A 27,490-nucleotide genomic window follows, 5' to 3' on the forward strand; every position below is an offset into this window, starting at 1 on the left:
AATAAAATATAAACACGTGTACATTTTTTCTTATGGAGTTCCAGTTTACAATATAAATTCCTGACAATTATAAAAGGATCATAATCAGGCTTCTGCTCAGATGATTTTGCACAGGCACTGTGACCACAGTTCTTTGGTTCTACTTCAGGAGGTTCGTCAGTAAGGCAGATGATACTTCTTGAGAAAGTTTCTGTTGTCACTCTTCTGGCAATTTAATTTCAAGTAAGTGAGAAATATTCTTCTTCACCCTTGCTTATTTTGTGACCTTCAGGAAGTCTGGACGTAAAAGTACTTCTTAGTTATCGTACCAATACGGCAGTACACATTGCCGAAGTGGTAGATGATAAGAGCAATGTCCGATTAGCATTTGGATCGCTGCCTAATTTCATGACGAAACTTGGAGTAAGCATTAGCAATACTAATTTTGCTAAAAAGACTAAACACTTCAGATCATTTCCGGACAAAATTGCCGTAAGAATCTTGACTTAAAACTGAGAGTAAATTTTTTTGGCTTCCTCCTTTTGAAGCTTACTTTAGGAAGATTGGTTGCTTAAGCAAGAATAAGAATCCTTCTTCATTTAGATGGTTGTCTTATTCATCCTGGACTCGTTGATCTCATTGCTTTGGCTGCCCAGTACCCTAACACCCAAAGTGATCATCTCTCAGATGTGGAAGGTACGTAAAATAATTTTGAGCTATTACCCACTTATCTAATAAATCCCTTGCTTATAAAAAACTTTAACCGACTAATTAGAGTTAGACTGGAAATGGTTCTTTGTTTCTTTCTGAGCCAGCACTTGGATTCCAAAGTTTGAGTATACAAGTTAATATAAACAGATAAGTTTCATTTTCCCCATTTAATTTCGGGGCCAAATTCATGGTTTGTTGAGAATAGTTCTGCAATTTTTAAATATTTATTCCATTGATAGGACAGTTTGAAACAAACTTCTAACATCACTAAATTTCCCATTAGCTTTCCTCATTTTCCAAATACCTATGATTACTTCAAATCAGGAAATTTCATTTAATTTTGCCGTACAGAATCAAACGTTTTTTCAGAGAGTAAGTTAAGAAAACTGTATCAATTATTATTTACGTACTATTGGTTATTATTAACATTACAAACATATTAGATTTATATTGTATAAAATATTTTTAGTTTCACTAAACACCTAATTAAGGTGCTTGTAGAACAGGAAGGTTCTCTTAGGTTATACATATATGCCCAAATCACTTTCTCATTCTAGTGTGAGAGAGTTGTTGATCAATTCGATGAAGGTGGAAATAGTGGTAGCTGTAATATTAGCTTTTACTATTATTTGCTCTTCTGTATAGTTACGTTCAGAAGGTAGAGTTTGTAAACCTATTATTATTATTATTTTTTTTTTTTTTGAGAAATGTTTTAAGTGTACTGTGAGACGGAAATATAAGTGAAGTTGAAGTTCTCTTAAGTTACTTGAAGTCGAAGGGAAATACCAATGGATTTACCAAGGATAAATAATGAGCAGCTACATTAAAGCTGAAAACATGAATTTTCTAGGTAGTAAATTATTGAAATATATATCTTTAATAAGTAACTTTCCAACCATTTAACTATTGAGTTTTATTAGATGGAATAGATAGTAACATTTGATTGATTAGCAAGGAAAAAATAAAACAAGGCTATAGTTAATAAAAGGCTTGGGGAATTTTTAATAAATGTAGCTGATAAAAGTGATTACTAAGCAGTAAGAAATATATTTGTTGAATAATGTGAACAAACTTGGTGGGCTTTTTAAAACTTTCAAAGACTGTCAGTAGATTTGCTGCAGTCTTAGGTTGGGTATTTTCTTTAAAACCGTACCCAGCTATAAGTGAACACTTGTCAAATTGGTTTTACGTAATCAGGCAATAGAGCTTTTGTAAAAACTTGTTTCCGCATTATTAAGCCACTGCTTATATCCACGGGCTTTTTGTCAACCTGCAGCCTTGTTAAGCCTCACGTTTACCAGAAATTATTTTTTTTAAGGATCTCTCTATTCCAGCTGTAATATCGTAAATATGAGATGATTAGCATAAACTTTATTACCGAGAATAAACTAAACAAAGGAATCTATCTTGAAACACAGTTTAACAAAATGAAAAAGGTAAGAAAACTTACACGAATAGATTATATCAGTACTTTTGTGGTAATATTTGAAAATTTTAACTAGTTTATCAACTCTATTATTATTGTGTATTTTAATTAAATCTTTTTCTAATTGAACGGCCTTAAAGATTTACCATGCTAATATAAATAAACTTTTGCTACACACTAAAACATAACAAATTTGCGAAAGTCAAAACGTTTGTTTAGGAATCAATTAATAAAACAAATATGTAGTTATTGTGTGTAATAAGCAGTGGTTTGAATGGAATGTTGAGTACTTGCTGATTTGGTACACTTTTTGTCGTTCAATCAATGCTTATACTCAACTTTTTGAACTAAGTTTTTGTTAAGGAGATCGTCTTTATTAACTGGGTCAACCATCTTATCTTTTTCTTAAAAACTTGAATATTACGTGGACACTCATCCAATTTCTGCCCTGATGTTCGAAGTTTGAAGGGGTAAATACAAAATAGACTTCTGAAAATACGATGTTTGCATTTTACACCAGTAAAATGATTGGAAAGCTTAGCACTTTTGGATGAGCTAGATCTAGTTAGAAAGTACTTACCGGCTGGATGGAATGTGACAGAAGAATAACATCGTAATCCCAGGTATTTAAATATTTTAACAGTTATACTTTAATCCTTATAATGGGACATATTTCCACTTCTATGAAATTTTGAGATTTGTTTTTTTCTCATTTAATGAAAATGTAAGACAATACTCGTTATAATGTTTAAACTGCATTGCGCTTATTGCCAGACATATGAAAGGAAGACGTATCATGTCTCATAGGGTGTCATAATAACTCGTTGTGGTAACTTAAATTAAAGCCTAAAGCACCCTCCTCACAAAGTTTGTATCTGATGTGAAAAGGAAAAAAAAGAGCTTAAATCTCCTCTTGAAGCGTCACTTATAACATTTTTGGAATTGCTTTGTAAGATGGGTTTTTGTTCAATAAAAATTGTAGCATTAATAAGCTACATTTTCGTTTAGATAATTCAAGAGCTACTTTTGCTCGAATTATTTCATAAAATTTTTTGTGAGGTTTGTAAGATAAAAGAAATAACAACTTTTTCAATTTCACTATTTTAAATATATTTTTATAATTAATACAGAATACATTTCGCTCCATAACAACATAGAATTAATCGCTCAATTATTACAATAGTTACTTCAAATGCAACTAAATTTTATAGCACTATTTTTATCCCTTTCCAATTTGAGGTATATTGTGAATCTTCATGACCCTCGCAGTTTGGGATTGACATTATATACTCCTTAAGCACGCAGTTAGTTTTCCAACTTCTTTTCGGTTTGTGTATCGGCATCTAAGGGCCATTTCATGAGAAAATTCGAAGTTTTTCTTTAATAATAACTCGTCCATGCTCCTTCTTCGCCACTTTAAATGGTTAGCACGCTTTCTCATTATTTCTCCTTCGACCTACATGATTAATTTCGTCCTTTACCTAGGGATTTTGACTTGTTTTTGTGTTAACCTGCATGTATCCAAATTTTCCATTCGGCTCTGCGTCTTGGGAACAGGTCTAAAACAATGTAGGAGAATTAATAGAGTTAGCAATTAATTATAGATTTATTTCGGCAATCCTAATAAACAAAAACAGTGCAATTGATCTAGCAAAAAAAAAAAAAAAAAAATGATGCTGTACATCACATGGTAGTATTACGAGGTAATAACCTTACATGTGTTACAATACATGTTGATATGGTTGCTGATCGTAGTGGATAACATTCTGCTTACTGCTTACACCACTCAGCTCAAATTAGAAGTTGTACTTTGCTTTTTGGCTGAAAGCTATCTAGAGAAAGTGAAAAAGAGATTTTACGAAACCTTATAATTTCCACGATAACACTTTGAATGAAAAAAAAGGTATTATACTTGAAGGCTCATATGCTATCAAATTCAAATCGTAGAAAAAGTGATGGGCCAAATTTGTATCAGTGAGCTAATTAAGTAATTAAAGAAAATATTTTCTAATTGTAATATGAAAAAGTGCACAGAATTTAAATTTGTCAATTATTTCTTTGCAATCAATTGATTCGCACTATTTTTCTCCCAATATCTGATCAGTTCTAACATCTCTCTCCTGCCCCCATATTAGCTCGTAGATAATTGTTTTATACTTTTAAGTACTTTTAGTGGTGTTTTACACAAAAGTCTTACAACAATACTAATAACTGAATTGGATATAGATTCCCTTATACTTTTTATTAGTTTATCCTCCAATGATTTAGTTCGCTTTTGTTGAATGCCTCTATTTAAGTTTATTTAACTCACTGGTAAACCCCAGAAGCAACAAAGTTGAGAATATTGTTTATTTTATTGGGAAACGAGTAAAAGGAAACTTAGCCATACTTTTAGGGTAAACTGCCGTCATTTTTATTTACACTAAATGGGGTTGTTAAGATTTATACATTTCTTTTATGAGAAAGTTTCGAAATGCTTTTGTTGAACTGATACAAAGATAACATTAACAAACATTAATTACATTCAAATTAATCTTATTTATAAATAATAACAGCACTTTTAGAAAATTTATTTCATTTTCATTGAATAAAAAGGTGCAAGTACTCTAGCATTTATTGTAGATGTTTTTCTCTAGCTTCTTCATTCATGATAAAAAACATTAAGTATTTTATTTTAACTAAATTAAACAATATGGATTTTCAGATTAAATAATGCTGATACTTGAGTACCGCCTGCAAAACTGTTCATCAATAGAAGCCCAAGTGGAAACTTAAAACTTCTAACTGATGCAAATATACCAACAAATTTTATTAGGAATCAATCAATAAAACAAGTATGTAATTATTATTTTAATGTGCATGTGTATTTCAAATCATGAATGTTTACAATCTGAGTTGGGCAAAATTTCTAGTCACGACTAAAACTAGTGATTCACAAGACTTACATAGTACCTCCTAACACACACATTTAACCATGTTTCGACTCACTGGATTTATATAGGACGTCTATACACTTACATTTTACCGTGTTTGCAACTCTTAAGATTTATAAAGGACCACCTTACACTCACATTTAACCATGTGTGCGACTCACAAGACTTCTACAGGACCTTCTTTCACTCACATTTAACTATGTTGGCGACTCACAAGACTTATACAAAACCTCCCTTCACTCACATTTAACCAAGTTAGTGACTCACAAGACTTACACAGGACCTCCTTTTACGCACATTTAACTATGTTGGCGACTCACAAGACTTAATAAACAGGACCGTCTTACACGCACATTTAACCAAGTTGGTGACTCTCAAGACTTATACAGGACCTCTTTTCACTCACATTTAACCAAGTTAGTGACTCACAAGACTTATCAGGACCTCCTTTCACTCACATTTAACTTAGTTCACGACTCTCAAGACTTTTACAGGACCTCCTTTCGCTCACATTTAACATTGATCACGACTCACAAGACTTATACAAAACCTCCCTTCACTCACCTTTAACCAAGTTAGTGACTCACAAGACTTATACAGGACCTCCTTTTACGCACATTTAACCATGTTGGTGACTCTCAAGACTTATACAGAACCTCCCTTCACTCACATTTAACCAAAATAGTGACTCACAAGACTTACACAGGACCTCCTTTTACGCACATTTAACCATGTTAGTGACTCTCAAGACTTATACAGGACCTCTTTTTACTCACATTTAACCAAGTTAGTGACTCACAAGACTTATACAGGACCCCCTTTCTTGCACAATTAATCATGTTGGTATTTAACAAGATTTAAACAGGACCGTCTTGCACGTACATTCAACTATTTTTTTTTACACGACACATGTAAAGCACATGAATTTCTATTTTTTGAAAAACAGTTCTGTTTAAATCTAGTGAGTTGCCAACATGATTAATTTTGCAAGAAAGGGAGTCCTGTATAAGTCTTGTGAGTCACTAACTTGGTTAAAGGTGAGTGAAGGGAGGTTTTGTATAAGTCTTGTGAGTCGTGATCAATGTTAAATGTGAGCGAAAGGAGGTCCTGTAAAAGTCTTGAGAGTCGTGAACTAAGTTAAATGTGAGTGAAAGGAGGTCCTGATAAGTCTTGTGAGTCACTAACTTGGTTAAATGTGAGTGAAAAGAGGTCCTGTATAAGTCTTGAGAGTCACCAATATGGTTAATGTGAGTGAAGGGAGGTTCTGTATAAGTCTTGAGAGTCGCCTAAATGGTTAAATGTAAGCGAAGGAAGTTCTATTAATGTCTTGTGAGTCAACAGTCGATTGAAATTTGCCCATCTCCCAAGTAAAATTGTATACAATTTATTGTAAAAAAGTTTATAAATGATTTTTAAAAAATAAAAATTAGTTAATTAATAATATTGTTTTTATTTTCCCTATTAATCTCTTAATAATACAAAAAAATAAAAAAAAAAGAGAAGAAATAAAAAGGAAAACATTAAAAAATAATTAAAAATGGCTACCAGAGTCTAGAGAGTGTGTAAGAAGAAGTAGGAAAAGTTACAACAATGGCCGCCAAAGTCTGGGGAGTGTGTAAGAAGATAGCAAGGTTACAACAATGGCCGCCAAAGTCTAGAGAGTGTGTAAGAAGATAGCAAGGTTACAACAATGGCTGCCAGAGTCTGGAGAGTGTGCAGGCAAGGCTACAAGAGATAAAACAGACAGCACGTGCAATCTAGTGGCAGCTGGTGGAACTAAAACTAGGGGGGGAGCCCGTTGTCATGGTGATATGACGCCATCTAGAGGGTATATAAGAAAGTTCGCGGCGCGGGCCGGGCCGGGTGGGGCGAATAGTTGCCTTCCGACCGTCGAGGTGAACACATCTCCCTAACCATTACCCATAGACATATTATCAAGATTGTATATGTGGAGAGAAGTGTTTTGACTAGATTAGATATTTTTGGAGCGACGAGCGACATAGCCCCCTCCTCACGAGTACGACTCTGCAGTCGTACTGAGGAGACATCTTGTTTGACAGTTGTATATAGTTATAGTGCTGCTATCAGGTGGCAAATATGTGAACTAAGATTTGTTTAAATTTTTGACAATTATAGTTAGTGCTGCTGCCTGGTGGCAAATATGTGAACTAAAATTTGTTTACATTTTTGACAGGTCCAGTAAGTGCTGCTACCTGGTGATTTCTTTCATATTTGTTGTTATTAGTAGTTTTTTTCATTTTTTTTCTTACAATTTGCTTTTTTATTTATTTATTTGCGTTTTTAAAGATTTTTTAAAAGTTAATTTGTATTTTTTTTAATTTTTTTGAGTTTTAATAATTTTTTTCTTTCTTTCTCTGCAAATTTTCGGTATTTTTCTAACTTTTTATAATTTATTTATTTTTGCATTTGCAAATATAATAAAATTACTAAGTCTAAGTGTCAATGGGAAATAAATGGAGGCTTTTTCGTGTTATTTTTTTTTATTTTCTTATTAATTACACATATTCAAACATACTTCTATGAAAATAATTATTAAAATTAATAAGCATAACACATTTTATAACATTATATTACAATTGTTAACAATAAATAAATCACAATAAAAGTTGTTTATATATTTCCAGCGTCGATTTCATTTGAACTTCATTTGATGAACAGTTTTGAAGGCAGTACATCACTATCGGTTGTTTTCAATCTGAAAACCAACATATTTAATGAATTTAAGTTTTTTGTTTTAGTATTAAGTAGCTTTCAATTCATCAATACTTCCAATCAGAACTTCATCGTAGTTTATGACAAATGTGTATGAAATAAAATAACTGCTGAATAAACCTATTACTACAAGATTTCATGTAGAGTTAATTTTTCTGAAAAATACAATCTCTTAAAATAAGCATTTTCTAAAGGTTTCAACTTTTTTTCAAGGTATTAAATTTCAAATAATTTTAGCTCAGACTGAAAATAGATTTATTGAATGAATAGTGCTACCTATATTGATGCGAATCACCTTAAATTACTTACGGATGTGCAGTTGGCGTAAAGAAGGTTGCCCTCAATGGTAATCATATCAGAACACGACTGAGCTTTGCTGGAATGCGAGCCGGCCAAGGACCCATGGATGAAAGTAATGGATTAAAAACCTTTATAGATGATATGTATTTAATTAAAGTAGCAATTGTAGCACTTCGCTGTTAAAAAAAAAAACTTTATTTAAAAATGTACGTTCTTTCTGTATATATACCTATAGAGAAATATACTACTCTTTTTCATCTAAAATTACAGTGTTTCTATCTATATTTTCTACACCCATATTTTAGTTTCTTGCAGCAACAGATCACAAAATGACAACTGAACTTCCAGTGCGGAAGTATTTCTTGATGGAAACCTATTTCTAAAATTTGAGATTTGAAATATATATTTCTCTTTCGATTTGATAAAAATTATCCACTAATAAAAAGACAAAATGTTAAAAATTTAAAACATATGCTTCTTTTCTCTTTTAAAAAAAATAAGAAAACATTTCAAATAGAAAATAATTCCAAATTTGATTATAAACTTTATTCGCACAAAATTAATTTAGTAGTGAGAAAATAAAAAAAAAATAATTAGAAATGGGTGCTTACAGTAGTAAGAATTTCTTAAAATGTGTTAGCACGGGTATAAAGTATTTGAATGGTAAGTATTTTTTATATTTCTTTGTTTGATATAGAACATTTACTACGATTTGAAATGAGATTTTTAATGAAGATCTAAGGCTTAAAAAAGATAAAATTGTAAACAAGGTTTTTCGCTTTTATGTGACTCGCTCCTATCATTTTCTAATTTTGTAGCGAACAATTCCCACCTAAGACATTTCCGGCCTTTAGTTATAAAATTGGAAATAATAATTACCATTCATAACAAATCACAAGCCCCCTATAATTGCGAACTTTTTTTTAAAGTTATACTGTTAAAAGTGCAGTAGAAAAAGGTACAGAACGAGAGCATTATACCCTAGAACGTACGCGTTTTTTTTTTTTGCAAAATATCCCAAATAAAGCAACTTATTGAAAGGAAACATAAGAGAAGTTCACCAATGTATGATTATTTAAAGCTTGCGATCCACCCCCAGGAGTAGTGTTTAGCGTCTAAATCTATATGATTCTCTAAGGATTTGGTTCATGCAATTAAAAATGTTTTTAAGAATGAAGAATGCCAAATCATATAGAAAATCATATAGGATTAGAATCGGCAAAAAAAGGAATGAGCAGTAAAGTAATCGTCTATTTTTTAGGCTGGGGTTAACGTTTAACTCCACGGAAACGTAATAACATACTTTAAATTAATTTTGTAACAAAAAGTAGCTACACACGGAATTCAAACTAGAGATCTTCCACTTACCAATCCACGTTCGTGTCCACTATACCAACACCTTCCCTAATGTTGTGCAGTATCCCTACTTATTTAACTGTTTAAATTGCTATTTAACAAATAAATAGGGCAAGTTTTAGAACTATAGAAATGGAAAGATTTGCGAACGACCGTTATGGTCGGAGACCATTTACTAAACACCTTGCAGTTTACTGATAATCAGTTACTGATTGCCACATTCCATGTTGATATTGTTATGGAAACACATGTAAAGTGTGGTTTAGAAATTATTTTGGCATGATGAAAATACAAGCCAATAAAAGCTTCTTTAAAAGACTTATATTTTGAAAGTTAAAATCCAAGAGGGACCGCAAACTTAAAATGCTTGGAGTAAATTTAAATATAAATTTTAAAAGTTGTATTTTAATAAATATTTATAGAACACAATATTGCGTTTTATTCTTGTTCTTCATCTTTACACATTTTGTTTTGAAGAAAGTTATGAAGTCTTTCGACACTCTACATTGGTTTACACGATCAGTTAGTTCACTGATAGGTACTCTTTAACAGAATTTTGGGGCCACTTGTTCGTATACTTGTTTTTAAATAATTGTGATAACTAAATTTAGACATTTTATTTTCTCGGAAGCAATGCCTGCGTGGAAGACTGCAAGTATGGGTAAACGAAAATATCAGAAATACAGAGTTTCACCGACCACAAGCAGTTTCTTTAATCTACTGAAAGGTGTCCAGCATCGCTACCCACAACTCACATATAAACAGGTATATTTTCAAGGCGGTATTTTATTATTAATTTTACTTTTCTCCCAGGATTTTACGTAAATCTGAATGTAAGTTTATATACACAGACCTACAAATTTTACGTTATTCGTTTTACTAATTGAATTGAATACTTACTGAACGTATATATGTATGTAAATACTGAAATAACACTTTAGGTTGTTGCTGTTGGTACCCAAGTGTGGAACCAGATGACATGGTCAGAAAAGAAACCGTATTACATGCTCGCATGGAAAGAACAATTAAAAAAGGAAGTCAGACATAAAAGATATGCTCAACAATTAGATTACAATACGAAACTTAAAATGCCCGAAAAAAATGAAAGAAGGTAATGTTTGGGTTTATATAGATTGTAATGAAGTGAATATTAATAAAGATGACAAATAATTAATTAAAGTAAAAATGTTAAGTTAAGCCTATGAACTTCAGGAGGGCAACGATCCTAGATTAGGTATCGAGGAAGTAGGCGAATAGATAACATTCATCAGTGAGTAGGGGTTAAACCAAATGTATATGGAAGATATGTATCTCTTTAATTTTTTTGTATTGGCAATCTCAATTTTGAAATAATCTACTTGACCAGAAATTGTATGTTGATGATGTTACAACTTTTTCTTAAGCTTTTGCAAGTTCCTCACCTTTACCCAAAGAAAAATTTTCTTGATAGAGATCTTCTGACAGTCTTTCACTTCTCGGTTCTGAAGTCCGATTGCGACACTAAACAAGTGTTTCCTTTCAAGGAAACATTACTTGAAGGTGATACGGGACAAGAATAGGACATACTGCAACCGAGTGAAACATGACTTCCTTAACTCTATAATTGTTATAAAATGTACTAGTATATGTCGCACAAAAAGTAAGAAACATTATGTTGACTTCAGATATGAAACTAGAATCACCGATAGGAAAATATGAAAATATTTCTTACCTTTCTACTCCATGCAAGCCAGGCGACGTTCTCATATGATTCTGATTTAGATCAAGGGTCCTTAATTAGGTTAAATTATTCTAATCCCAAATAAATATTTCACTGTTATACCATGATTAACTGATTTCCCTGTACCAAAAATATATTTTTAATTTTCGATTGTACTGCACTGTTATCACAACAAACCAACAAAAAACTTTTCCGGCTCTACACCACTTTTAAGGAACCCATTAAGTAAATTACGATACAAATAAAATAATTTTTTACATGTCACAAATGCTATGCACAACATTATTGGTTAATCAGCTAAAGGAGCGAAATAAAATATTGGCCATCTCAATTTTATTATACGTAGTATTGTTTTTATGAAGATATTCAACAATCACTTTAAAAATCATCATGCTGTGGTCTTCATGATCGGCACCGATTGTGCAGTTACATGAATTTGCTTTTTCACCCATGTAATGAAATGAGTTCATTAAGAAGCAAAAGCGAAGCAAACTTTGTTAGAAATAACTGCTTTATTACTTGAAAACAGCTTTTATTAGTGGGAGTTCAACAGCTCGCTTTCAGGTCTCAGCACACTTGACAGAGGAAGGTTCATTTTTGGTTATACATACATCCTATAATATACATAAAATAAAATGAACCTGGCAATTTTGGAGTTACTATAAAAAAAAAACACAAAATTTAGGCCAGAAACTAAACAGCAATTTATACTTTGATTTCCTTTCCGTTAAATTTTTGGCTATATGGCTTATGTTAAATTAGAAACAGCGATAAAAATAATTAAAAACCCAAGGAAATGACCCGATTAAAATGTAAAAAATATTACTGCATCCTATGAAATTTACTGTAATTCTAACACAAGTACTTGATATCACAGGCAATGTGTAAATTACTGGCCTTAATATTAACTATAAATTAATTTCTAATCAGATACACTCAAATGAGTCTATCGTTTCAGAGTAGATCAACGATTCACTGTGCATTATCATTTTTAATATCTCTGTCTTAGATATGACTTGCGGTCTGGTGCTCAGCGTACTTTTACGAATCAACCGCCAGCAGATGTACGTGCAAGGAACGAAGTTGCAATACCGAGAGAGCTACAGCTTTTACATTTTCCACCGGTCGCAGTAAATCATACATTCAATGCAATTAAAAGGGATGTTGTTTCCGTGGTGAACGAAATGACTCATAGAGCATCAGAAACAGCCTTAAATGTAAGAAGATATCGTTCATCTACACAAGATCTTATAATTTAAAAGAAAGAAAAATGAAGAAACAAAATCTTTTCAAATTTTAAGTTAATTTACATTCTTCTGTTCATGTTACTGAAATTGTCTTGTTTTAAATTGTTTTAAAAGCGTCTCATTATTTTATTTGTCAATATATTTTAAAATTTCACAATAAACTGTGTATTCATATAATTTTTTTGAACTGTCTAGTTTAAACTAGTGATTTCGATTTGCAATTAGTGAAAAACACTTTTTAAAAAAAGAGAACACAAGGAGTTGCTCAAAGAAGCGTACTTCAAAGATCTTGGATGCAATCTACTTGGAATTTTTAAATATTTATTGCTCAGTATCCAGACTTTTCTTAGTCATTCTACATCCAACTTAAAAAACTTAAAACAATAAAAAAATAAAGCTTAAACTTCGCTCAAACTAGTATTTTGCTTTATTCATTTATTTTATCTTCAGAATTTCAGAAAACAAACAGATGGACGGCCTAAACATACTTTAACAGACTATTTTAATGTCTTTTAATAGCATATTGGCTACCTTCTCATCTATTCATGCAAAATGTAAATAAATATTAAATAATATTTTAAAAAAGCTATACAAGAATTAAATGATAGTATAAAAAATTCAGTACAAAAATAATAATTTTTTTTTTTTTATAACAGCACAAATAAAGTTCATATGGAATTGTTTAAGAACAAAAAATAAATTAACTCTGCAGCCCATACATACGATTTACATAGGTGCAGAGTAAATATATGTATATTATTAATCTATACTCATATTTCACACTTTATTAACTGAAATAAAACGTGAAATAATCTCGTTTGAAACAATTTACAATAAATATCTAAATAAACTATATTTATAAAACTTATTTACAAAAATATTTTTTATAAACACGTAAAATAGGCATTGAACAATTTTGAAAAGTAAAAAACTAATACTGATATATATTTAATTATTTATAATATTTGCATATTTATAAATAAAAAGTCAATAATTTACATTCAATTTCCATTTAAATAAAAAATATTCCATTATATGGCACCGAAAATGTAGGGATGTTGACGTTATTGCACTTCTTTCATTGTTTACTTGAATAAAATCCAAAGTGTACTGAGTTCTGAAAACAAAATACATTACTGTTTCAAAACAATTTAAAGAATGTTGAAAACATTTGAGAAGGATTAAAGAAATATTTAGTAAATCCCTGGATGAGTCGAATTTTTGATAATAATTTTGCTTTTTTACTCTACTGCACGATTAAATAGAAACAAAACTGTTAGAGAGCTTTTGGTTGGAGCGATGTACACTTAGGAAGTATCTCAGTTTTGACATTTTCCCGAATATCTCCCTGAGCATTTCAATCGAGTATGGATTTAGGGACACCTTAAGGATGTTATCACATTTTATTAAGCAATAGAACATAAACAAAGAAGCTCCTAGCTTGTAAGACTTAAAAGAGACTTAACAGAACCTCAGCGCTTTTTAGCTCTAATTCAAAACAGGTTTCAATGAATTCCTGCAAACAAATTTTGGGCTCAAGCTAAACTTGCTAAGATTTTTATAATCTTTGAAGTCGTGCACATCCACAAAATAAGATATCTAACGCATAATATTTTACAATATCTAAAATTAATAACTCCCTTATCAAATATTGGGTTTCAACATCCCTTTTATCGGTTTCATAAAAATTTATAGAAAAAAAACTGTTTGGGATTGCCATCAACTTCATTTAAGTTTCGTTTCGTTAAGTTGAAACGCGTAATAAGCTTTTACCTCTAATCACGATTGTCATAAATATAATTGATCGCTATTCCGGCATTCTCATGACCTAGCAAAAACTAGTAACCATGAACTCTTACGATAAGTTTCTCTAATACAATTTTTATCCTTTGTGGACGCTTGAGAGAACTGTGTCGCTAAAATGAATCTAATTACAAAACTCCTATCATTGGTTTGAAGTCTAACATAGTTGTGAATGTTTTGTTACATACTGGAGAGGAAGGTTGATCAATATTCCAGCCTCAGAATCGCCTAATTCATAAGATTTGTGGGTAATTTTACTTGAGTTAAATATTTGGTGTAGAGGGGATTTCTTTATTTTGTGTTAATTATGTCGACAATGGAAAAATGAGCTAGTTTTGTAAATAAACACGCCAATGTCAAAACAAATATAACAAGAATTTTACAATTTTATTTACACTCTAATTTATTTTATAAATGCTAATGAAACAGCAGGTAGGATATCAAACATGAATTGTCCTTAGCAAAATGTTGGTCAACATTTTGAAACAAATTCAAAATAATTTAAAATTCGACGTACCCAGTTCTACTTTATTTTTAAAACCATTAATCCCTAGATTTTATAAAATGAAAAATATTGTAAACTTTAAATCAATTTCTTGAATGTTAATTTTTTTGAAGAATTTATTTAAAAATTACTTACTCGAGGTTTATTTTATAAGTTATCGTAAAAAAGGTCCATTTTATTTTATTTATTGTTTACTGAATTTTTCAAGGAAAGAAAAAGAATAATAGAAATGTTAACTTCATTGAGAAGGAAAAAATTTTCTAAACTTAAATAAAAAGAAAATCACGCATGAAGTTTTTCCTTCACCAATTGTAGGAAGTTCTGAAAGGATTCATGAAGTTTTCGATTTACTAACATCCTCGGATAAAAGAATCTCGTAGCAGCCTAAGACTATCCTCGTAATTTTGGTGAATAGGACACTAATAATATGAATATGTCTTCAGTAGATCAGCCAAAGGCAGATTTTCAGAATTTATGGATCTGAATAGCCTAGAAAGATGAAAACGGGTAATCAGAAAAAAGCTTCACAAATTAATGCAGAGCGTGACTAAACCGAATTCGAAATGGAATAGTCTAAATACCATTACGTTTTCTGAAAATCGTCAGGTTTGAAGAAGAAACTATTATTAGCAGCTAATTGCAGCTGATACATAAAAAAACATCGACCTTTTTGCAGTGAACAGCATGTTTTTGATAAAGTGTCTGGTTTCTACCAATTCAAAGGCAGGCCAAGACTTTTCTAGGCAAACGGTAACAGGAAAGTGTCTTAGTACGCACTGAAATGCTCTGGGAACTTTTTCACAGAGCTTAGCTGGAGATCCAGAAAAATACTCTAAAACACCAATTACGGACTGCGGTCACATTATCCACATAATCTGATGTTACCAATATCCACATCTGAGGTTACCTCCTCCATAATAGCTACTCCATCGAATTGGTATACAAAGATTTGGGGTTTTCCAGCCTCTCCACAAAAACTATTGTATTAAACACATTTTATTTTTCTGATTTTCATGATCCTTTCAAAAACTTCCTAGAAAATGAAGCATAATAGGTTTTTTTTTTTAAAAAAAATAATTTATATATTTTAGAAATTACGAGCATGCTTTAATAGCTGAATAAATGAAAAATAATTCCGACAAAAAAGTTCTAGAGTGGCTAAGAAAAAAGTAAAAACCTCGTCTGTAATAAAACTTTCATTATATAAATAAATTGAAATGATTATTACAAAAAAAAAAAAAAAAAGGAAAGCAGATCAATGCATGTAAAATATATTTTCAATTGTTTACGACTTATGAGTAAATAATAAAATATAACGTTACAATGAAAAATATATTGTACAATGCATAATTGTAGAATTTTTAAACAAAATCTGCTTTTTTTTGGTTAGTTTTCGAAGGAGAAAAACTATCTAATCAACTATATTACTTTCAGTAGAATTAGTATAAACAACTAAAATAAATAAATAAATTATTAAGAATAAAAGAGATAGAATAAGACCCACAAGATATTTTTCTTTTTGTTCTATTGTTATTTAGAAGATGTTATTTGAAGATAGTAGAATTTTTGTAATTTTAGTTTTAATTTTTTTTTTAAATTGTAGATTTTTGTTTTGGTTTTATGTAAGAACAACAGCTTTGTAAACACAATTCCCTCCGGGTGATTCAAGTAGTGCTGGCCATAAATACGTTCTGATTGTGTTACACTCAGTGTCAGCTGAATGCAATCGAACGTGTAATTCTCGCCTAAATATACGTTCCTCGTATTCAAGACAATACCCTGCTCCCTGAATAACAAAAGAAAAAAACAAAATAAATAAATAAATAGCAAAAGAATGATCTTCATTTATTGATTATTTATATTGCAATTTATATAACAATTTGAATTTTGTCGCAAAGCATTTGTGAAAGAGTATACTTAGCGTTGAAAGATGTTTGTTTTATGTTTTAACCTTATTTTATTTATACTTTGACTATAAACAATATTTTTTTTGACAAATAAAAAGTTATCAAACGCGGGATTCGTACTGGGGATGATCCCCACTTACAAAACCACGCTCTTGACTAATAGATCAACACCTGCCACTAGTTGTTGCTTTAATAGAAGTACAAATGAATCAAGAGTTTTAGTTTCCGTCCATTAGGATACTTATAAGCATCCTTATGTGCACAAGGGTGCACATGAACATATCGCACCCTCTAATAGTACGAATATATGCCTTTTCAGATTCCTGATTAACAGAAAAGAGGAAACTGAAGAGACTAAGCAGGCTCCTCATCCTATGACTTTTAGATGTTGACAGACTCAAATTAGAAAGTAATAATAATAGTAGTAATAATAATAATAATAATAATAATAATAGGGGAGGGAAGGGATTAGCTATGAGGTTAGCATACTGGACTCCCACGCGGAGGTCCCGGGTTCGAATCCAGCAGCTGACCTTAGATTTTCTCTTCCTAGGAGCTTCTTACAGCTCACTGTCCCGGTGATGGACAGTGTTGTCTGTAACGAGAGAACACTGTCCGGAGGCCGGCAGTGCACTGGAAAAAGCTCCGGGCGCTGCTAATAACCTCAGCTGTTGATGCGCCAAAAAAAAAAAATAAAAAAAAATAATAATAGTAGTAATTTACTTGCCTGATTGACCAGAGCCCAAGCTAGACGGACAGAATCTTTAATATACTGTTGTAAACCCATGCAGCTTTTCAAACATGGATAATCATAGAGAGTTGCCCACAATTGTGAACTTACTTCCTAGAAATTAAAAATAAAAAACAAGAACTAATTAATAATTTTTTAACCATTATGATATTAATAGAACCCATTGTGAGCTTACTTTATTCGATTATTTTGCAAATAATGCTGAATTAATCTGGGAAATATTCGCTTGAAATAATCTAGTCATACAATTTGATTAATATTGATCATCAATGATATTTACCGATTCGAGGCTGTGCTTGATATTTAGACAAAATATAAAGCAAGAAGAGAACATTAATTCCTATTTAAGGGGGAAATATTCATTAATAATGAAGTTGCACACTGAACTTAAATGATACTTTTAGAGAAAAATATAACTCTATCCGCCCCTCTATAATTTCCTTTAGAAGAATTTACCTGATTAAAAATCTTAGCAGTGATTTTCGAAAAGAACCCAAAAATACTGAAAAATCTGTTCGTTAGTGTGTGCTACTCTCGATCGATTCGATGTTTTACGATTTGCTGTTGGTGCCTAAATCAAATATCAAATTCGCATTTTCCACGTATTATCCGTTTTTGAGTTATGCAGCTTACACAGGTATATGGTATAGGGAACATTTGATCACGCACAAGACCGAAGGAAATAAGCTATTAACTATTATGGACCACGACAAAAAAAAAAAAAAAAAAGAACTAAGTTAAATTTTCCCTCAACCTTTATTTAAATTTACTTAATTTGGTGTTCTAATTTACAGATTAGATTTTATATACGTAAATTTGCCAATTACAATTATAATAATTGCAATAAGAAAAAGTCATGTGAGTATGTCGCGAGATTTTTTAAATTTAATTTTAAAATGATCCCTCTGAGAATTAAATTGACCAGAGGCTGGATGTGCAAAAGAGAATTGCTCCAGACAAGAATTAAAACAGTTAATAATTGATGCATAAATAATATAATAATGACAATTTGAGACGACTTACCTCTATACAATGGGCAAGATCGAATGTATCCACAGTCCTTCTTAGGTATGTAGCAACAGCCTCTTCTAATTCTTTGTGAGCATTGGATTGAGGCGCTGGTGACAGTAGAATCCTTTTAACTTGTTCCCTTTTGGTGGACAGCTGACTACCACTTGCCATGAATGCCAACTGAATATAAGTGTTGTTCATTAAGTTCACTGAATGATAATTTTGTTAGTAAGCTTAATATATAATTTAGATTATTAATTTTTGCTTTCTTATTTATATGTATTTGAGTTTTTTTTTTTTTGAGAAGGAATTAGGAGTGTTACCAATAGTTCATCATTGATAACACTGATTAAATAGTAAAGTTGAGAATAGATGGCTTGAAGGGCTTTATGTCCGTATAAAATATATAAATAAAAAGAAGATACATGGCAGACAATATTTCTGCCTTTCTTTTGCAAGACGCAAGGAGGAAGTCCTTGAATACAGGTTGTCACCTTCACGAACAAGTGAAATAAGTATTCGCTTAATGACATAAAAACATTCAGAATGCGAACCTCTGAAACGCAGTAATACGAGGGTCGTTTGAAAAGTCCGTGCAAAAATAAAAACTACTATACTTAATTTTTTGGGGTAAACCTTTTTTATTTTTCAACATAGTCTCCTTTTAGGCTTATACACTTTGTCCAACGCTGCTCTAGTTTGTTGATCCCTTCCGAATAATAGGATCTGTCCAAGTCTGAAAAATAGCCATTCGTTTCTGCAATCACCTCCTCGTTTGAATAAAATCTTTTTCCCGCCAGCCATTTCTTCATATTGGGGAACAAATAGTAGTCCGAGGGAGCCAAGTCTGGAGAATAGGGGGGATGTGAAACGAGTTGGAACCCTATTTCCATTAATTTTGCGGCCACAACTGCTGAGGTGTGAGCTGGTGCGTTGTCGTGATGGAAAAGGACTTTTTTGTGGGCCAATCGTGGGCGTTTTTCTTGCAGCTCGGTTTTCAAACGATCCAATAACGATGAATAATATGCACCTGTAATAGTTTTACCCTTTTCCAGATAGTCGATGAGGATTATTCCTTGCGAATCCCAAAAGACAGTCGCCATAATTTTTCCGGCCGAAGGAACGGTCTTCGCCTTTTAGATTGTTCTTTGGTCTCAGGAGTGTAGTGATGTATCCATGTTTCATCCACAGTGACGAAACGACGCTTAAAGTCCTGCGGATTCTTCTGGAACAGCTGCAAACCGTCCTTGCAACACTTCACACGATTTCGTTTTTGGTCAAGCGTGAGCAATCGCGGCACCCATCTTGCGGATAGCTTTGTCATGTCCAAATGTTGATGCAAAATATTATGTACCCGTTCATTCGAGATGCCCACAGCACTAGCAATCTCACGCACCTTCACTCTTCTGTCATCCATCACCATATCATGGATTTTATCAATGATTTCTGGAGTAGTAACCTCAACAGGTTGTCCAGAACGTTCAGCGTCACTTGTGCCCATATGGCCAGTCCGAAAATTTTGAAACCACTTATAAACTGTTCTAATCGAAGGTGCAGAGTCACCTCCATGTTTATCAAGCTTCTCTTTAGTCTCCTCAGGCGTTTTGCCTTTCATAAAGTAGTGTTTAATGAACACACGAAATTCTTTTTCGTCCATTTTTTGAAAATCACTCGACTTCCTCGATTCAAACGAATGCCAAACACAAAGAAATAGACCGATCTGGCTGAAACTTGGTGTGTGTTCTTCCAAGAGATGGTACTAACTAAACATAACCTCGATACGCGCCAGTAGTGCTATCTCTCTGACTTTGCACGGACTTTTCAAACGACCCTTGTAAGAGTGAATACGAAGAATCCGAAACCTAGAAGTTGTAGATCCACGAATAGATTAATCTGAAATTAGTAATGTTTGGGAGACAAACCATTCTCTACAAAACTGGAACTATAAGATCACCTAATACAAATGGATGGAGATAGCTTGAGAGGATTAAGCTCACCAGAAACAAGAAAACGGGGCACAGATCGAGAAAGCACTGGATGAAACAAGGATGGTGATATGAAGACTGCTGATATGAAATGGAATTGACGACAGAGAACAATAGCTTCATCGAATATTGGAGTTATATTATCTCTTAGATAGTGATCCCATAAAGTAAATCAATATTAAACTCACCACCACCACGGAAAATAATATTTTAGATTTGAGCTCTGAATCATCTTTCAGCTGGGAAAGTGCATCCAAGGAGTTTAATGCCTCCACCCTTCCTTGTGAGTACAAATTTCCATAGCAACGCACTAATCTTGGACCGCTCAGTTCTCTGAAACAAAAGCAGAAAGGATTAAAAATTGCATTAGTAAAATTTACTTTCTGTAGGCAAAGCGATCTATCAGATTTTCCATTTTGAAATACCCGTTTTGAGATCCTTTGAATCTGGAAAAGTGGTTCTTACGAATTATAATCTGCTTGAGCATAACTCAAAAACGGAGAGTCGTCAAGTGAAAAGTGTAACACACACCCAATCATACTGTTACGCTCTACAGATAATCATTAGAACAAAAATTGGAACCTAAGGAACCAGTTAATAGCACCTTAGAAAGCAAGAGTATAATTATGAAAGCCATTGGAGGCTTACTTAGCCTGTGCATGAGCGTCTAAGACTTGTAATCTGGTTTTGGTTTGTTCAAGTTCCATTCTTGTACGCTCTAATTCTGATTGTAAGGATGCTACTTCATTCTGATGGGATGTCGTATCAGGAACAGTTATCTAAACAGAAAGAAATAAAAATATCAGTTTTTTGTTTTTTAATCACTTAGAAAGAAATTTCCATCAAAATAGCCTCTTTTTGAAGAGCAATTAAGATATATTTTATTAAAAGATTTTTAATAAGGTATCTGTTATCACATTACTATGTGTTAGAACAAAAATGTCTAGAATAAGATAATAGTCCAAAAAAATTATACTAGTACCCTTGTTACCTGAAGAACAGCCCTATCCTCACACGAAGAACACCAAGGCTTAACTGTTGGTGATTTTTTAATTACAGTTGGTTCTCGTTCGGTCGATACAACCGATCGACAGGTATTGCTCTTGGTTGGAGACCATTCCCAATCGGTTGTTGATCCTTTAGAACATCAGAAAAAATAATTTAATTAAATAAACATTATATAAGTTGCACGAAGTGGAATATTATTTTTACCAGTTCGTTTGCAAAACACCGTAAAACGAGAACTAGTCATATTATTAAGCAATGTTATTGAAAAGAACTAGTACTTTATTAAAACTTTAAAAGAAAATAAATAAGTTTTCACCTCCAGCTGGTGGACTGTCCGTACTGGAACTGCTGAGACCAAGCCTTGTCCTCCCACTTCTGTTACTACCTGATCTTACTGGAAATTATAAATTTATTTAAAGATCTAGTAATTCACAAAATTAATAAAAACATTGTTTCCAGGTTGTTACAAGTTTTCGTACATGAAAGCAATGTTAATTAAAATAAGTATAAAAATTAAAGGATAAATAGAAATTATTCCTTTAATAATATAGGTTTTAAGGCGAGAAACATTTCGCTTCCTAATGGAATTGCTTCATAATTTTCAAAGTTATGTCCTTGAGGAAGTGATACCATATCGCGGGACAATCACGCAGAACAACATAGAGACTAAAAGTCCGAAACTTAGCGGCCTCTCGATGATTTTACCTCAGACATCCAAGAATAATGGATGGTAACGAGATCATATTGCAGAATTGTTTTATTTCTTTAAAACGAGCGCTTTGCTGTTAAAGGCATTCATAAACTCTGAACAGCCTTTCAAGATTAATATCCCAGAACATACTCTAAAGCAGATTATTACAACCAAAATTAAAAAAAATGTAGTTATAAAAATATTCAAAAAGAGGAAAGAATTCTGCCAAATTCAGTCATGTAAATATTTTTTTACATTGTTATATGTAAGGTTTTCTGTCTTCTGTCTTGTACTGCTTATTTATGAGTACATAAACTTCTCTTCTTAAAGTATATTTTATTTTCTGCCATCAATAATCAGCTTGTTTTCATTAAACAAGTAACCTAGTAATCACCAAGAAAACAAATAGATATGTGGTAATGTATATTGGCGCGGCAATCCCAAATTCGAGTCTCAGATGAATATATGATTTTTCCCAATCTTGGATCATCTGGTGAGGTAAGTGTAGACTGTAACAAGACAATACTATCTGGTGGCCTTCAGGAAGGAACTTCCATTCGTAAGAAAATACCTCAGATGTTTTGGTACGGTTAAACTAAATTATTTCAAATGCAAGAACCTTACTTGATCTAGTCAGGAAATTATGCCTAGCTCTCTTCGTAACATAGGGTGAATTTCCGGACATCATGATGGCACTATCCGAGTCTGAATGGTAACCAGAAATATCGCTAGAATCCTCATCGTCTCCGACTTCTTTCATCAATTCCAACACCTGTAACATATTAAATCAGAATCAATACAAACATAAACGATAATAAAGCTTCTTTTTTTAAAAAATTTATTTTGTAATTTACAATCTGTACACATCGTTTACAATAAGTAAATATGGAAAGAGTGATGAACTGGTGCGGGAGGAGAGAAACTACCCAGCGGTAGCAGGAGAATGTGAGGAGAAATCGAGGAGGAGAGTTAATAAAGCTTTAAAAATATAAATAGTATAAAATGTTATTAATACAGGTAATTAACTGTAGCCTTTTAAGGAGTGAGCACTTTCACAGCCTATGTAAAAAAATAAGGAGGACATAATATTTAACAAAAAAAGAAATAAAACAATGGGCTACATCTCCACAACGAGATCCTTTATTTGCCAGGGTCTATAAGTTAGGTAGAAAAGCTCACCACTGTTAGCTGATGAACTTACGTCAAAGTTACTTTGAAATTATGTGATGTCTAGGACATTTTAATTAAGGTAGTTTAACGACTGAATTGCTGAGCACAAAAGTAAGCTAATTTCAGACCAGATAAATTAATTGAAGCCAAAAAAGTTAAATGAGTGAGCCAACAGTAAAATACATCGAAAAAGTTTATTCCAAAGCCAAAACAAGAACAAGACAATACTTACAACTAACTGGGTGCATTTCCTTTCAGTTCATAAGCAGTTTTAATTTATCATAAACGTTTCCAATTATTGTTAATAAAAAGAGAAATTAAAATTTGCTTTTTATTCGCTGAAAATTTTGTTTTCCTTAAATAGTTTTAAGAATTTGTAGGAAACCGTACCTCAATCGATTCGGCAACTCCCTCAGTTTTTCGCTGATATTACTGCGAAAACTGTAGGTGAACTTTTTCTTAACAGTTTCCAGCTGACTTAAATAATCTCTATAATATTGTAAACTATGTATGTTTTGATTTTCTTCTAGTATTGCATATATTTCTAAAGATAAACTTAAAGAATTATTCCAAATCTAATAAACATGGAATAAATAATGCATAAATTCATTACCTAATTAGTATGCAATAAGTGGAGTAAAACGTGGGCCATCTAAAAGGGGTGGTGAAACCTTGAAATGCTAATTTATTTTAACTAAAACTTTAACAAATATTGTAAATTGTTTATTACAGAAAAGTGCCTAATTGAAACATTTAAAACCTAGTTTGTCAGCGTTTACTTGATTCCAAAGCGGAGAACCCCAGGTTCGAATCCAGCCCTTAGATTATCTCTTTCTAGAAGCTTCTTTTCTTACAGATCACTGGTCCGGTGATGGACAGTGCACTGAAAGAAGCCCCGGGAGCCAATGACCTATACATAAAAAAAATAGTGCCTGTTGGGTTACGTAGTATCTATTTCGAAGAGAAAAGATTCAGTATATATATATATTTCTTTTAATAATCATTAATTACAATGTGATATAGATCGTAATAATAAAGAAATGTATCAGAGATAACAATGGAATACGTACTTCCTACCTGTATTTAGACTGGATAAAATAGTGAATAGATGAGAATAGATTTGGAAGACCTCTCCCTCTTCTTGCCCTTGCTTACATTTTTTCTATTGCCCAAAAGTTTTGTGTTGGAAACTGGTACGTGACCAGATTGTTGAACACAGTAGGACCAATAACTGGTATTACGTGACATTGTAAAACACAGTTCTATTGTTGTACGATGGCCAGCTAGAAGCAGACAGTCAGCATGTTCTATCTAGAGAGGGGAGGCGATAACGTGAGAACATCTAGAATAGACCATCTCGTAGACTATGAGATCACTCGCTGTCCTAGAGTAGCTTCTTTCTAACCACATTGACCAACTCACAACACTAGTTATCACGATTATTCATATAAATTTAAGGAAGTAATATTGAATTTATAAAAAAAAAAAAAATAAATGTTTACTTCTTATTTTTTCGTTTCCTTGGTTATTAGAAGTCTTGCAGACGAGTCAAATTATCTGCAGGTAAATGAGATAGATATAGAATGTAATCCGTGGAGAACAAACCGAAAGAGCTTCTTCAGCTAGAAAGGGTACCTAAAGCAGCAAATGAGATTCGATAGCCTGACAGGAATTACATATATATATATATATAAAGAACAGGAAACTCGCATAAAGAGAATGTAACTCATTACCTTTATTACAAGATTTTGTTGTTAATCAGACTAACAGAATTTCTCAATAAAGAATTTATAATATCCTCTGATTTAAATATTTTTAATACAACCTGAGCAATTTCCTATATTTAAATGCAGCAATGCTGATCAACTTTTATTTCTTGGTAGGTCACTTTCAAAAGAGCGGAAGCAATCTGTTCAGACAAGTTTTCTTTAAAGAAATTGTTCTCTGAACTTTAATTGTAATTCATTTTCTGATAAATCATTTTTAGACACTAAAATCAACTTGTTTGTGAACTAGGTTGATTATACTTCATCTTCACGGGAATACAATAAATCAAATCTTCTGGCAATTAAAATAGAAACAGCTTTCTAATTACACAGTAATTTTTAAACAAAGAATTATTTAAAATTGAAAATTAAGGTGTTCATAAAAACTTACGTTAACTTTTAGAAGAATAGTAACGTCAGATCGGTCCATCCGTTGTGTAACTAATTGTAAAATCTATTCTATCTATTGAATGCTCCCTGTGAAATTAGGTAGGTCTTTTCTATTTGAACGGTTACAACTCATATATATCGCGCTTTATGTTGTATTCTATTGATTACCGAGTTTCCACAGCATCTTTCGTTCCCATGCTGGCTGTTTCTTCTTCTTCTTTTTTATTTAGCAAATCCATTATCAAGGTAGGTGTCCCACAAATATCTCTCATCTACTCTCATCTTTTGAACAACCTATTCTTGTTCAATATTTTTTTACTTTGCGTTAAGGTGGTGTGACGCCTAAATTTTATGACTTTTTTTTTGCAACGTAGGATAGATGATGCATGTGATCAGTTGGTTGTGGCCAGATATTTTAAAAAGTATCAAAAATTTATTCATAAAAATAAATTCTTGATAGAACGATCTTAACTCTAAATTCCTTCAAAGCAGCAACCTTTGGCTGCCATACACTTCTCACAATGGTTCTGCCATGTCAGAAGCACTGCTAGAACGCCTCTGTTGATGAATCCAGGTAAAAGACAGAATTTAATAACAGAACAACGTCATGATTAATATCTACGTCATTCTTTATGTACGGTTAATAAATATGTATTTTAAAACAAATAATTGAAACTGTTTTAGAAGCAAATGAACAAAAAATGAATAAACCTTTTAGGTAAACACTTTCGGTAGATAGATTTTGATTTTGTTTAAGTAGTGATGCGGGGGTGAGAGAAAATATGATTAAATAATTTGTGAGAAAGGAAATAAAGGATGTTTCGCCGTTATCAATTTTACCTCTCATTTCTTCATTATTAGCCCTTCTTGGAGTTGTTGTGAGCATTTTATAAAATTGAGATAAAAATTCCCAAAAAGAATATACAGGTTCCATTTCCTGCGAGTTATGTAATTAGTTTCCATAGGGAACCACAAAACATAAAGAATTAAGAGAAAACACTCGAGCATTTTCTCGCACACAGCGGAAAATAAAAAACACGAGATGAAAAGCCACATTAGCTGGTTGGTAAACAGTAGAACTCTTAAATATGAAGGACAATATCCAGTGATTTCTCTTTCTTTCTCACTGTCCCACATACATACTCTCCTCTCGCTCTTTTAGTCCTGGTTCTGTGATCACTCTAAAGTGATAAAGATGTACAATGTACACTAGTTTCAACTTTACTCAAGCACTACATTGTGTATGTGTGTACGAGTGTAGAGAACATTATATTGAAGACGGTATTGTACAGTATCCATTCTAAGGAAGACACACTTAGCACAAAGATGGAGATATATCGCTTCTCTTTCTGTACGATATAGTAGCACAACTGCAGGTGGTATCTGATCTTGATCTTGTACCTGGAAGAGGAGAAATCTACTACCATTTATCTTAGATTATTTTTGTACAACTTGTTTAGAAATGATCTCTTTATTGACAATTATCTTTTAAAACAACTAGACTGATTTTTACGAAAGAAGTTTAACTAACTTGAAACTATCTACTGAAAAAAAATACTTTCTCTTACTACAAACACGAATAATAACCTTCAGAGTAACCTCTCCCTCTAACAAACATAGTTAACCCAGTTGAAATCACAATCAAATTCCAGCAAACCAAAAACAAACCACAAAACTTCTTTTTTTTTAATTTCCGTATAAATAAATCATTTCTTTATATTTAAAAAAAAAAAAGTAACACAGTGCACATTTGTGTCACCAGATTGCACTTGAGAACCTATGCTATGTTAAAAATGGTAGAAAAATGAAGATTTCCAGGCAAATAAACCGTGTCGGACTGTTTCCTGGTTTTACTAGAGAATAATACAATAGTTTGTTTTTTCTAGTTCTTTGTACGCAACATTGTTCCATACTAGTTTTTAGTTCTTTTAACATACTGTTTCTAAGAATCTAAGCATTCCTGTATAATTGTACAGTTCTATTTCTCAAACTATTGTCTTGAAGAAATTTTTAATCTTCTGTATATTTAACCACATTTTATGAGAATATTTTCTTAAAGTATGCATATAATCTATTACTACGATAATACGAACATGTT

General features: G+C 32.1%; 2 protein-coding genes and 1 long non-coding RNA gene across 10 annotated transcripts in view; 2 read left to right on the forward strand and 1 right to left on the reverse strand.

Moving 5' to 3' along the window:
* The first annotated feature begins 28 nt into the window (after positions 1-28).
* LOC141447391 (uncharacterized) lies at positions 29-6,490 on the forward strand. The gene is made up of 3 exons (XR_012454287.1): positions 29-1,540; positions 2,009-2,739; positions 4,821-6,490. It is a non-coding gene; the product is annotated as an uncharacterized lncRNA (long non-coding RNA).
* Positions 6,491-7,531: 1,041 nt separating this feature from the next.
* LOC141447372 (uncharacterized) overlaps positions 7,532-27,490 on the reverse strand; it is a 34,368-nt gene continuing 14,409 nt past the window's right edge. Inside the window, exons 2-14 of one of the 8 annotated variants that reach the window (XM_074114853.1) lie at positions 22,691-22,838; positions 21,692-21,769; positions 21,350-21,504; positions 21,016-21,146; positions 20,556-20,700; positions 18,395-18,562; positions 17,348-17,464; positions 16,218-16,499; positions 11,678-13,522; positions 11,150-11,278; positions 10,860-11,003; positions 8,092-8,258; positions 7,532-7,765 (exon numbers count right to left, since the gene is read on the reverse strand). In XM_074114853.1, the coding sequence (XP_073970954.1) occupies positions 16,332-16,499; positions 17,348-17,464; positions 18,395-18,562; positions 20,556-20,700; positions 21,016-21,146; positions 21,350-21,504; positions 21,692-21,769; positions 22,691-22,838 (1,110 nt within the window). In that variant the 3' untranslated portion in view covers positions 7,532-7,765; positions 8,092-8,258; positions 10,860-11,003; ... (1 more) ...; positions 11,678-13,522; positions 16,218-16,331. Of the gene's footprint in view, positions 7,766-8,091; positions 8,259-10,859; positions 11,036-11,149; positions 13,523-16,217; positions 16,500-17,347; positions 17,465-18,394; positions 18,563-20,555; positions 20,701-21,015; positions 21,147-21,349; positions 21,505-21,691; positions 21,770-22,690; positions 22,839-27,490 lie in introns of all 8 variants that reach the window. The other 7 variants (XM_074114856.1, XM_074114852.1, XM_074114854.1 and 4 more) reach the window with 7 other exon arrangements.
* Positions 8,353-12,582, forward strand: LOC141447386 (uncharacterized). Its single transcript, XM_074114901.1, has 4 exons — positions 8,353-8,745; positions 10,070-10,203; positions 10,380-10,549; positions 12,168-12,582. The coding sequence occupies exons 1-4, from the start codon at positions 8,682-8,684 to the stop codon at positions 12,415-12,417; spliced, it is 618 nt and encodes a 205-aa protein (XP_073971002.1). The 5' UTR covers positions 8,353-8,681; the 3' UTR covers positions 12,418-12,582.

The sequence above is a fragment of the Rhodnius prolixus genome, unplaced genomic scaffold, assembly GCF_049639745.1.
Source record: "Rhodnius prolixus isolate KJV_2025 unplaced genomic scaffold, Rpr scaffold_7, whole genome shotgun sequence".
Classification (NCBI taxonomy): domain Eukaryota; kingdom Metazoa; phylum Arthropoda; class Insecta; order Hemiptera; family Reduviidae; genus Rhodnius; species Rhodnius prolixus.

Coding starts and splice junctions, on each gene's coding strand:
- LOC141447386 (XM_074114901.1), top strand. CDS start 8,682: ATGGGTGCTTACAGTAGTAAGAATTTCTTAAAATGTGTTAGCACGGGT. Junction 8,746..10,069: donor GGGTATAAAGTATTTGAATG/GTAAGTATTTTT, acceptor TTTTCTCGGAAG/CAATGCCTGCGTGGAAGACT. Junction 10,204..10,379: donor CACAACTCACATATAAACAG/GTATATTTTCAA, acceptor ATAACACTTTAG/GTTGTTGCTGTTGGTACCCA.